At 30.1% G+C, this 13,261-nt stretch overlaps 2 protein-coding genes across 2 annotated transcripts; one reads left to right on the top strand and one right to left on the bottom strand.

The window, feature by feature from the left end:
- The first annotated feature begins 5,079 nt into the window (after positions 1–5,079).
- LOC124930839 (putative clathrin assembly protein At5g35200) lies at positions 5,080–8,623 on the top strand. Its single transcript, XM_047471201.1, has 16 exons — positions 5,080–5,291; positions 5,614–5,710; positions 5,817–5,886; positions 5,963–6,060; positions 6,144–6,285; positions 6,371–6,471; positions 6,566–6,649; positions 6,729–6,779; positions 6,861–6,926; positions 7,010–7,075; positions 7,143–7,223; positions 7,307–7,372; positions 7,461–7,619; positions 7,705–7,783; positions 7,852–7,937; positions 8,010–8,623. The coding sequence occupies exons 2-16, from the start codon at positions 5,624–5,626 to the stop codon at positions 8,358–8,360; spliced, it is 1,587 nt and encodes a 528-aa protein (XP_047327157.1). The 5' UTR covers positions 5,080–5,291; positions 5,614–5,623; the 3' UTR covers positions 8,361–8,623.
- Positions 8,624–9,504: 881 nt separating this feature from the next.
- On the bottom strand, positions 9,505–12,451 carry LOC124932089 (zinc finger BED domain-containing protein DAYSLEEPER-like). The gene is made up of 2 exons (XM_047472695.1): positions 12,293–12,451; positions 9,505–11,762 (listed from the first exon to the last, which is right to left on the bottom strand). The coding sequence occupies exon 2, from the start codon at positions 11,755–11,757 to the stop codon at positions 9,709–9,711; it is 2,049 nt and encodes a 682-aa protein (XP_047328651.1). The 5' UTR covers positions 11,758–11,762; positions 12,293–12,451; the 3' UTR covers positions 9,505–9,708.
- Positions 12,452–13,261: the final 810 nt, after the last annotated feature.

Here is a 13,261-nt window from a genome sequence, read left to right as displayed (position 1 = left end):
CACATACTTGATTTGAGAAATGATAGGGAAATTTGGGAGGAGGAATGACGTTGAGTACATCACTGAGAGCATCCCATCCCTATACCCATACAAAGGTAAAAATATGTGTCACATCAGCTGCCACATCAAAAGTAAATTATACCTATCAATTTATACCTTTATTTCTCAACCATCTCATGTATAATTGTTACTATTTTAGGGCCCCACCATCCACATCATCTAATTCATAAAATATTTTTTAATTTAATAATTCAAGTAAATCTTGTTTCATTTTTAATTATATTAATTTGTTTAAATAAATAAAAAAATTGATCATATGTATAAAAAAGTTGTAATAAAACGGTCATATTTTCAATTGATGAAAGAAACGGTCATTTTTTTCAAATAAAAGAGATCCACATTTTATCAATTAAAAAAATTAAAAAGCAATAATTTTACATTTTTAATAAAAAAGTAACAACATGTCAGCGGGGACCACTTTTTGGCTTGCTTTTCTTCATTTGTATCGGTAGTATATATTTGCTCCTCTTATTTCTCTCTAGCTTGCTTTTCTTTATTTGTATCGGTAGTAAATATTTGCTCCTCTTATTTCTCTCTACACAATTATACCGAACTAACTTTGTTTGACGTTCAACTTCTCAAACTAACCTACTTTGTTCATCAATTCACAAACTAACCTACTTTACTATTCAAACTCAGTTTTTTTTTTATTTATTTTATTTTATTTTATTTTTTTATATTTAAACTTATTATTATATATATATTTAAATTATTATCTTTATTAAAATATTTAAATTGTTTTTTTATAAATTTGATTATTTATATTTAAATTAATATTTTAAATTATTTTTTTTATAAATTTGATTATTTATATTTTAATATATATTTAATTTTAATTATTATTTTTATTTAAAAAATATTATATAAACGAGAATGGTTTAAATATAATGACAAAAACATTATAAAAAAACACGATCGTTCAAAGTGTCACCAAATAAATTGAAAAATAACAAGATTAAACATCTGAGAAACAATAATAAAACCTAAATAAAAAATATTTATCAACAAACATAACATAAAATATATAAACATATTATATATATATTTAAATATATATATAATAATAATAAGTTTAAATATAAAAAAATTAAAAAAAATAAAACAAACTGAGTTTAAATAGTAAAGTATGTTAGTTTGGGAATGAATGAATAAAGTAAGTTAGTTTGGGAAGTTGAACGTCAAACAAAGTTAGTTTGGGAATTAGTTCCAATTATACCCATATTCCCATTCATTCATGGAGGTTTTCTTAACCTCATTTTTTTATTCAACTTCCCAAACTAGCCTCATTTGTTCAATTTTTCCCAAACTAGTATCTTTCACTATTCAAACTCAGCATATATATATATATAACTTTTTTTTATTAATATAATAAATTATTATTAAATATATATTATATATTTAAATTATTTTTTTTTATAATATAACAAATATTATTATCACCTTTATATATTATTAATATATGTTGTTTTTTTACCAATTATTTGTTATGATTTATTTATAACATTTCTTATATTATCATTTTAAAACATCGATCATCCAAAATTTTATTTATTAAGTTTTCTTTTCTTACTATATATTTATTATGAATTATTTAGTGTTTTATTCTCTTTCATACACTTTTCAATATATAAATAATAATAAAAAATTATTTTTGTATAAATTGTATTGTCAATTTACAACTTTTTATTATATATTCCAAGCGTTTCATTGTGTTGTATATTCAAAGTTTTTCATTTTATTGTATATTATCGATCGATAAAGATGATTAAGCAGAAAGTTATGAAATGAGAATCTAGTGAAAAGTTTTAAATATATAACACAATGAAAAACTTTGAATATACAACCCAATGAAAAGTTTTGAATATACAATTAAAAAAATTGTGAATTAACAATACAATATTTTTTTTTTTATTTATACATTAAAAAATGTATGAAGTGTTAAAAAAAAAAAAAACTAAATAATTTATAATAAATATTTGATAAGAACAGAAGACTAATAAATAATTATTTGGATGAAGATGTTTTAAAATGATAATATAGAAAATGATACAGAGAAAACATAACAAATAATTGGTAAAGAAACAATATATATTAATTATTTATAAAGGTGATGATATTATATTATAAAAAATAATAATATAAATAATTAAATATAATATATATATATATATCGAGTTAACTCGAGTTTGAATAGTAAAAGAGACTAGTTTGGGGAAGATTGAACAAATGAGGCTAGTTTGAAAAGTTGAATTAAAAATGAGGCTCCTTTTGGAAAACTCTCCCCGCACCCAGGTACAATTTGCCTCCACATCAGATTTCCACCCACCGATGGAGATGCTCTGACACTTGAAAAATAATTGTGTCATGTAATTTATTTTCCCAAATTTTCTCCCACAATCATTTCTCTATTTTATTTGAAGCATTTAATTACTTAAATATTTAATAATATAAAAAAATATTTAAATTTTAAGTATTTAATAAATTAATTTAATTAAATATAAATTAATATTAAAAATATTTAAAGACTATTTTATACTTATACTTGTATAATTAAGTTAATTGATGTTCATAACTTAAAGTTATTTTTTAATCGTGTTTAAATAACTTAATGAATAATAATTAATCTATCTATTTATCTTAATTCTTTTTAACTTAATACAAGTCCTTTCCCCAAAGCCAAATAGATTTTGATTTAGACCAGATTACATTATATTTAAAAACTTATTAATTAACTATTCATATACAAACACATAAACATCAATTCTTTTAAATAAGATTAATCTTGAAAGCAACTTATAAACAACTTTCAAAAAATCCATTTTTGGTCAATTTTGAATGCCTTAAAGGTTGCAAACTAACTAGCTTGGTATCCTACCTAAATTTAACTGAACATTTACATTAATTGATATTATCTTGTACATAATCAATGTTTTTTTAGTTGTAATTGAAGTATTCAGAAGAACTTTAACAATGACTCAATTATTTTATTTATGAATTTAATACAAATTTCTAAATAGTGGCCTTTATATGAAAGATTTACTTTGTTTGTAGTATTGAATAATTCATGGTTTAAATTATAGATAAAATAATGTATGAAATAAATTAGATTTTGTAAAATGATATTAAAGGTGTATGAAAAAATATGACACTAAGAAGAATTAAATTTAATCGGAAAAATAAAATGTTACTTTAGTGCATTTAAATCATTCTATATTTCTATAATCATAGTTGAGATCAATATAATCATAATTTGATTTTTAAGAGTAATATATATAAATTGATGTTTCTTTCCACAAATTTTAGTTAATCTTCAAGTTTAAGTGTTATTTGATTCTCGATAATATTTGTTTAATGTCTTAACTCTAACTCATATATATATATATATTATATGATAATTTATTTATTTTTATATTATTAATCTTCTTTATTATATGCTCAAATGAATATTAGGATTTTATTATTATTTTAAAGTGTATTATAAATTTATGGATTGCCACGCAATACAAACTAGATAATTATGGGTTATTTCCATTGACAATATTTTATTCATTCAATTTTAAAAGGGGTCTAAATTGTATTTATACTAGAGTATAGGGCCAAATTAGAACTATTACCAGAATCCTGGGCCAAAACAGTTTTTTTTTTTTTTAATTTACTATTCAACTCATCAGCTTTTGAATCAATTTATTTAAGCTCTTGCTAATAATAGACCTATTAATATAAGTCTTCATTGACCAATAAAATTATAATTTTAGCCTTTTCTTTTTTTGCATACAAAAAAACATAAAATTTCAATTAAAAAAAAAAAGAAATCCTTTTCAATTATTTATGATTATAATTAGTACAATTGAGGGTAGCTGGGTTCTGTAGCCGACACTGACAAATAGTAGTCAGTTTGTACTTCACCCAAAAAAATAAAAAATACATAGAAGATGAATTAGATTCAAATAATTAAATATTAAATAAACCCAAACTTAGAATGTCATTTAAGCCCTCGATTTATATATATTAGATCTAATGAGTCCTCCATTGACAAATGAAAAATTAAATAGGTAAATACCAAAATGATTTGACAGGTTGTGTAACTAATTTGAGACAAAATTTTATTTTTTTATGGTAAAAAATGCTCAAAATAAAAATATAATAAATAACAAGAATAATAGATGAGAGATGGAAGTTAAGCAATTTTTTTTTTAAAAAAAAAGTCAACTTTTATTAAAAAAAAAGAAAAGCATAAGATTAATTCAGTGAAAAAAAAAACAACGAAAACATTTTAACAAAATGAAATTTTTTCATGATATACAATTCCTTTTTTTTTTTTCGGATCGAAGCGAATGCGTAAATATTTGAGACGATTGTACCTATAACTTTTCTCTTCGAAAACTCTTCTATTTATTTCTTTTCAAATCGTCCACCACCACATGATAAAGGAAATTAGTTTTCAATCGTCCGCGATGTTGTTAATAGATCTCCATTCAATTCATTTGAACCATAAGTCGATGATATTATTAGTGTATTCCATTAAAAATGTAGGAGATTCTGTATAATGTATCCCATTAAAAATGTAAGAGATTCTACATAAGAGATCACATCTTTTTGACAAGGTCATAATAAAAAAGAATATGATAAATTAATTCTTCACTTTCAAACAAATATTACATTAATTAACGAGATCAAATCACATCTTTTCCCTTATTATCTCCAGCCAAATAAAAAACTGTAGGTTACCAATGTAAAAAAAAATGTTGTCGAACTTTAATAATCAAGGTTATAAATAATTTTATAATAGTCTAATCAAGAATTATTTGAAGATTTATTAGTATTTGTTTTACTCATAAAGATACAAGATTAAATTTCCCTGACACACCTTAAATATTAAAAATAAATGGATAATAAATATTAAGTAACATTTTGTAAGAAAAGGATTTATTTTATGTATGGAAAACATTTCAGGGGCTATTTTAATCTTCTTCCAAAACGAAATAATTACAGAACACTCCCTACCATGCTTGAAAGATTCAATTTTGGCGATTATTCTTCATCTCTGACCATCGCTCCACCGACTCGTTTCTCTCTCTATCACCATTTCTCTCTGTAATCCGCATTCTGGTTCAGGTAAGGCTTATAAGGAAGCTGATACTGATCTCTCTCGATCGATTTCGGCATATTGAATTCGTTGTTATTACTTGAGCTTGAAAAGTCATTTTGAGCTCAATATTCCGCGTTTTCAGGTATATATCGTTTCTCTTATATCTTTCAAATCGAGCTATAACTTAAATGATAAGCAGAATCAGAATAAAAAGAAGAAGAAGTGAATTCTTCTCAAAGAACGAGCTCGATTTAATCACTGTTATCTAAGAGCGGTTTTATATCGAATAGAATTACTCTGATCGTGATACTTGTTGTTTCATATCTGATAATTGATGATTTCACGTCGAAATTATGAAATCGTTGTTGAATTTGAACTTTTTTTTGTTTTGTTTAGCTTAATTCAAAGTTTCAGACCAGTATCATTACATAAATGGATTTATGATACATAATATATGATTATAGGAAGAGAAAAATGTCAGGAGGCGGTATCAGGACAGCTCTTGGAGCGATTAAAGACTCCACTACTGTTAATTTAGCTAAAGTAAACAGTGATTACAAGGTATTTATATATATATATATATATATATATATAGATAGATCCATGCTTAACCTTAATTTGTATTCCTTATCTTTCTTTATCTTTATAATTATTCTGTCATATTCAGGAATTAGACATTGCTATAGTTAGGGCAACAAGTCATTATGAACGTCCAGCAAAAGAGAAACATGTTAGAGGTCTGTATATTTTGCACTGTGATTGTCAATTTCTTATTGTTAGGGCTTTCTCAGTCTCTTTTCCGCTCTTGTGTAGCTATTATTGCATCCATTTCATCCACAAGGCCTCGAGCTGATGTTGCCTATTGTATAAATGGCCTTGCTAGACGATTATCAAAGACACGTAATTGGGCTGTATGTTCTTATTTGATTGAGATATTATTTGTGTTGTGTAAAACAAGAGTTCACCATTTTTCATTCATTCTTCTTATGCTTAGGTTGCACTTAAGACATTGATTGTTATTCACCGTGCACTTAAGGAAACGGATCAAACATTCCATGAAGAACTTATCAATTATGGAAGGAACAGAGGCCATATTTTCAACATGGCTCAGTTTAAGGATGAAACTAGTCCAGAGAGTACGAATACGATCTCTTCTTAGTTATGGTTCTTCTACAAATTACATTATAAGACCTTATTTGTGGAAAATTGTCTTCTTTTCAGCATGGGATTATTCTGCTTGGGTTCGCTCTTACGCACAATTTCTAGAGGAGAAACTAGAATGCTTTTATGTACTGAAGTTTGATGTGGTGACAAATGGCCTGGTGAGGATGACTTATCTAACTGGTTTATCCTCTAGGGTTCTTATTATGGCAGTTACACGACATTTCAACTTAGTTAATGCTTATAATTTTGCAGAGAACTAAAGATTTGGACACACCGAAATTGCTGGAGCAGTTACCAGCACTGCAACAACTTCTATTTCGTCTTCTCGGTTGCCTGGTATGTTCCATTTTCTTTTCTTTTTTGTGAATAACTCACTATTAACCGAGGTTGAGGAGATTATGGTTTTCATTGATAGCCACAAGGTGTAGCTGTACGTAATACTGTGATTCATCTAGCACTTTCTTTGGTGAGTACGCGGATCTTATGATGCTGCGAATTTTATAGATGGAATTGTGACCAATAAAAGAATGTTTGGTCCTTATTTCAGGTTGTTTCTGAAAGCATCAAAATCTATCAAGCCATGAGTGATGGTATTACTAACTTGACTGATAAGGTAAGTGGTGTGGTTTGCATTTTGGCTTTCGAAATAAAAGAGTCATTTTTCATACTTATTTTGACATGTGATTATTTTTCTAGTTCTTTAAGATGCAACGCCAAGATGCTTTTAAGGCTTTCGATATACACCATAGAGCAGAACAGCAGGTATGGATTTATTTGGAAAACGAACTTGCCTGTATTTCATTTCATATAAACATGGATGGAATTTCAGGCGCAGAGGCTTTCGGAGTTTTATCAAGTTTGTAAAAACCTTGATATTGGACGTGGAGAGAAATTTATTAAAATTGAACAGGTCTCTTGTGTTTTCCATAGTGGTTCTTTTTTTTCTACTGTAAAGAAAAGAATTATAATTTGTTTTTTTTTTTTCTGATTTAGCCCCTTGCTTCATTAGTGGAATCCATGGAAGATTATTTGAGAGAAGCTGTCAGTAAAGACCAGCAGGTTAGGAATTAATTCCTACTGAAAGCTTAACAATTGTTTTTATGATAAAGTTATACGTTCATCATTCATTCCAATTACAAAATAACAGGCAGGTGATAAAAGTGTTTCTCCTGCCGCGGTTTTGGCTATAGAATACAACAAAAATGAACAGACACAAGAAGTAAGTCCTCCACCCGAAGGACCCGAACCTGAATCCGAACCTGTTAAACAGGAAACTCCTCCACTTGCTACTCCCCCCGATTTAATGGTGATTATTAGTTTATGTGGTGTTATTGCTTGTAAATATTGTAGTTTTGCATGAATAAATGAAATAACTTTATAATAATTTACAGGATCTGAATGATCCGGTCATTGTTGCGGTTTCAGAATTGGATGAGAAGAATGCTCTTGCATTAGCTATTGTACCTCTTGGTATGTTTTTAGTTAAAGTGTTGTTACTGTTTTCAACTGATATTAATTTGTTGTTTCTTTGTTTGAAGATGCTTCTACTACTACGACAGACTGGGAATTAGCTCTTATTACGGACGTTAACTCCAATTTGAATTCTACAACAGCTAGCCAACTGGTACAAATTGTCTATTATTCATTGTTATTCATTGGTACATTTTAGTAAAGAAAATTAACTTTTTGATGATAGGGGGGAGGGTTTGATAAACTGACATTAGATAGTTTATACGACGATGCCATAAGAAGAAGCAATCAGCAAAATGTTAGCTATAATAATAATAATAATCCTTGGGAGACACCACAATCAACAGCAACATATGATCCATTCTATGGTTCAAACAATGTGGCAGCTCCATCTTCTGTACAAATGGCAGCCATGGCTGATCAGAATCAAGCTTTCATGTTGCACCAACAGCAGCAGAATTTGCCGATGGGTCCTCAACAACAGCAACAGCAGCAACAAATAAATCCTTTTGGCGATCCTTTTGTTGCTAGTGTTCCGGTTCAAGGGTATTATGGTCAATACCCGGGACTTGTGTGAACGAATGATGATATTATTATTTGGATTATTGGTTATTTTGCATCATGAATAAGATGGGCGAGATTTTTCTACTGAATCATCACATCCTGTTTCTTGATGCTGAAGAAGCAGGATATAGAGAGTATGTATGAACCATTGATAAATATTGTAAATGAGCCAATATGGCTGTATTTTTTTTTTGTGATTATTGATTATATATTGTTTGATCATTGATGTATAAACCCCTAGTATTCACTTTTTTAATTTATTGATGAATTGGTCTATGTTAGAAATCATCAATTATTTTATTCTTGAAATAAGTTCTCTTACATTTATTTATTTTTACATGTCTTTTTTCCATTAAGTTTTTCTCAAATTATGGTATTTATTGTATGCTTAAAAGATTTTAATATATTGTTTAAGTGGCTTGAGTCTATTTGCTTTTTACTTTGCTGATTTTTTTTTTAAAATGTGGTGTTAATGGAGTAGGTAACATGTTAGACGAAGATTGAAGTGAAGATAAATGTAAATGAGACTAGGTTGAGCCTTCGAGTTTTATAAACCATTTTTGCCAATCATTTTGATATGGTTGATTTCTTAGTCATATTATTGACATATTTTCATTTCAAAACAGTGTTTATTATTTGTGAGTCGGTTGACTTTTAATCAATTTTTGGGTGCCAAAAAACGAGTTCGGGTGGAGATAGAAAGTATCCATTGGGTTATTGGGGAGTAGATGAAATCCATATTTGATACCCAATATCTGTTTTAATAAGCTTTTTATGAATTTGAAAGACGGTAGAAAAAATAATAATTTTTTTACTTCCTCCTGGAACAGAAGATCCATTTGCAAATCAACAAGTTTAGTAATAATAAAATATAATATTAAATAATTAAACTTAATATAATAATAAATCATTTAAACATAAAAATGAAAAAATTTATAAATGAAAAAATTTATTTGAAGAAATATGTAAAAAATTTACTATGTGAAGATTTAGGTAATAGTTAAATATGAACACCCTAAAACAACACAAAATAGCATAATAATAACATATTTTAATAAAACCAAATTAAGCCAAGAAAACTAACTATTTATTCCCTAACCCAATCAATCAAATAAGGCCTAGATAATATAATACAACATTATGAAACAAGGCCCAAGTTAAAACCAAGAAAATTAAAAAAAAGAAGATTATTAATTAATCCCAGAAAGAAAGAAACAGTAAAAGATTTAAAATCCTAATGACCCACCCTCATCAGATGATATAATTCTTTTGAAATCCTACTATTGTCTATAGTCTACTGTTACTACACATTGAAGAAGTTCAACAATGAAGAATATCCAAATAATAATAAACAATAAAAACTAGACCGGAAAATCCATTTTCAAATGGGGATTGGTAGTTTCTTCGACATAGATTTCACTTACCCCTCCTTCTAACCAGTCTTTTGCACAAACAAGCGCTTCGAGCGTCTCCGGCCTCAAAGAACTTTGATTGGAATCCATGACCCTTCCAACCCTACTATATACTAGGTCCTTATGAACGCTACAAACCGGTATCGTCAATATATCACGAGCCATCCTCGACAGCGTCGGGTACTTCATCTTGTTTATATTCCACCACCCCAATACGTCAAACTCGTGAACCCTAGGCAACAACGATTCCTCCAAGTACTGATCCAACTCCGATCTCGACTGCTGGCTACTCGTCTCCATTATAAACATGTCGAAATCCGCCAGCCCCCCTAGCCCTAGCACATCTTCGCTCACCCCAGCGTCGAACTTCCCACTCTCGTTGTCATTATTATTATTACCGTTGTCATCTTCCGCGGCATAATTAGGCGTCTGCGGAAGAGGGATGGCGACGTATTCCTGATAAAGCTCGTGAATACCGTCGTCGATGATCTTGATTACATCGTTTACGTTTTCGGCGTATATCTTAGAGAAGCTGAATTCTACTAGCTTCATCTTGAACCGGGGGTCCATGACGACAGCAATCGCCAATACTAGGCAACAGTCTTTCCAATACCGATCGAACTTTTCCATCATCGGTTTAGTTATACTTGCGATCAATGGATCTTCGCTGGCAGAGGCTCTTGTGAGCTCCAGCTGAATCTTCCATGCCTCGTGGAAGAACATGTTCGTCGTTTGAAGGGTTGAGGAAGTTAAGATCTTGGCGGTTTCGATTAGGAATTTCAAGTAGGTACAGATGGTATCGACATGTTTCCATTCTTCCATAGTAGGGCCTGGTTTGTAATCGGGATCCACTGTGTCCAAACACGAGAATACTTCTTTCACTTCGGAAGCGGCTGAAAGCATTTCAAATGTTCTGTTCCATTGCATTTGATCGTCTATAATAAGATTCTTACTGCCCGGGACTTGAAGCTGTTGTTTCAACTTGTGGAAAATATCTTCATGGGATTCAGATATCTTAACGTACTTTACACTGTCTCGGACTTTCCTTATGATTTTGTCGCTCGCCGTGTACGCTTCATGCGCGATTCGGCTTAAAGTTCGAGCGAGACAGCTCCCGATTAACAACTGACCGCCGAGTACTAGAGGGTTCTTGATCGAAACCAACGCTCGTAGATTATCGTTGGCAGATTCGCTTAAACTCTGATTAATGGTAATCGAAAACAACCTACCGTCCATATTCCAGTCGGAAAGACAAGTTGCGACAGCATGGCTGATAGCTGTGTCGGAATCGGGATAAGGCTCCATCACAAGGCTAAGCATTTTCCGATGAAGTTTCCACTCATTATCAATAAAATACCCAGATATAGAAGCATAACCAACCGTTAAATTGGATGTCCACATATCGAGCGTGAGACAGAACCGACCCGGAATAGACTCAATCATCTTCTGCAAACTCGTCTTCTCACGCAGATAAGTCGCCACACAATCTCCCTGGACTGAATTGAAGCTCAGCATGTCAAATCGAGGCTGGAGATTCTGTACAAAATTAATGAATCCCTGATTTTCCACCATGTGAAGAGAATAGTCATGGATGATCATCATCCTCGCCAATTCATGTCTAACGCGATCTGAATCAAAGGCAAAGTAGGGCGGGGCAGTTGTTTTGTAACGTCTTCTAGGAGTATAAGAAGAGCCGTTAGCCAGTTTAGAAGGCGCGCTAAATGGAGTAGCCGATTGGTTTTGCTGATTCTTGAGAAGCATTGGGCATGAACCTTTAGCGATATGACGTTTAAGGTGGCTGGTTCCTGCAACTTTCGAGCCCGTGCTGTAGGCAAAGGATTGTTTGCAAACTTTACAGCAAGCCCTTCTGCATCCTGCACCAACTGTCTCGATTGTGAAGTGTTCCCACACAACTGACTTCTTCTTCCTTCGTTTGATCGTAGGTGTTTCTAAGGTGACCAACTCATTGTTTTCAATATTTTCAGCGGAGATATCCATTGTCTCTATCAAAGATTCAAAACAAACCAATAATCAATGAATGTCAGTCAAGATCAATGTCTATGGACGAAGCACAGTGATAATTATAAAAAAAACAACAAAAAAAACTCGCTCGCTATAAACAGATACACAGGTTAGAGGTTAGGGATAGGGACATAATTGGAATTCCAATTTCCAACTAGCCATAGGCTTCCTGCAACTATCAAACCAGAGATTTAAAAAAAAAAAACTCAGATCTGGAGATCTGGATTCTGTAGTTCGAATCAAACAACAAATCTGAGCTGAAACGAACAGATCGCTTCAAATACGAACACGATCAGATAGAAACAAGCGACAACACACAGCAACAAAAAATCACGAATAAAAACACCATAAAAGATGAAGAGACCGTCGAATCCAAGATACACGATGACGATACATACACAAAGAATGAGAAATAACAACTCTAAGCATATTTAATCAACGAAGATATTTTTTTCAGATTTACTACTCTAAGCTCAACTATCTAATCGAAAGACGAAGCAGATTAACATACCTCGAGGAGCGGAAGAAGAGCCGATCAACCAAGGTCCAAGACGAGCAGTTTTCCGGTCAGATTGCAGGCAGCTGCAAGAGATCTAGGGTTTCGCAGGAGGAGAGAGAGAGAGAATTGGGCTCGAACCCGTTAAAAGATGAATTGGACCGAATTTGGCAAAAAGTAGAAAAATAAAATTTTCGGGCGGAGAAAAATAAATTGAAATGGATTGGACTTTGATATCCAAAAACTTAACGGTACGTGAGAATTTGTGAGTAAATGATGGACACGTGTCTCTCTTTAGTTTTTATTTTCCGTTTAGAAATTGGTGCTAATGGACGGACCTATCGGCCAGCCCACCTTCTTTTTAGGTAGGACCCACTAAAATAGTTTAATAAGTCCGATTCTTTTTACATTTATTATGTATAATATATATTAATTTTATTTTTAAATAATATATATTATACATTTATATGTATTTGAAACTTGATTAAGTCAATATTTATTATATATTATATAAACTAATAATTTTAAAAATGTATAAATAAATATTAAAACATAAAGAATTAAATTTATAAAAAATAATTTAAATATACTAATATAAATAATTAAATTTAGAATGTATTTAATAAAAAATTATAATTGAAAAGAAAATAAAAAAAATAAATTTAAATAGTAAATTATGTTTTGAAAATAAATAAAAAAAATTATTTGAAGTGAGTGAATAACAAAATCGAACCATAATTCGAAAATTCGATAGGTGAACATGGAACCTCAACTATCAAATTCTTGCCATTAAAATAGAGCCTTCGAATTTGATAGTTAAGATTCAATGTACACATATGAAATTCGGATTTTTTTTCTTTTATGGCTAAATCTTGAATTCAAATTATTCTAATTCAAAATAAAATTTGAATTAAGATGTTGAAAAAAAAAAGATAGATGTTGAACGATGGAGATAGATTTTGAATTTGAAATAGGTGTTGAATG

Source organism: Impatiens glandulifera, chromosome 3 (assembly GCF_907164915.1).
Source record: "Impatiens glandulifera chromosome 3, dImpGla2.1, whole genome shotgun sequence".
Lineage (NCBI taxonomy): Eukaryota > Viridiplantae > Streptophyta > Magnoliopsida > Ericales > Balsaminaceae > Impatiens > Impatiens glandulifera.
This window is presented reverse-complemented; position numbering and strand designations above follow the sequence as displayed.

Excerpts from the sequence above, each read along its gene's own strand:
- LOC124932089 (XM_047472695.1), bottom strand. The coding sequence starts at position 11,757 with ATGGATATCTCCGCTGAAAATATTGAAAACAATGAGTTGGTCACCTTA.
- LOC124930839 (XM_047471201.1), top strand. The coding sequence starts at position 5,624 with ATGTCAGGAGGCGGTATCAGGACAGCTCTTGGAGCGATTAAAGACTCC. Across the intron at positions 7,373-7,460 it reads CTGTCAGTAAAGACCAGCAG|GCAGGTGATAAAAGTGTTTC; the intron begins GTTAGGAATTAA and ends ACAAAATAACAG. Across the intron at positions 7,784-7,851 it reads ATTAGCTATTGTACCTCTTG|ATGCTTCTACTACTACGACA; the intron begins GTATGTTTTTAG and ends CTTTGTTTGAAG.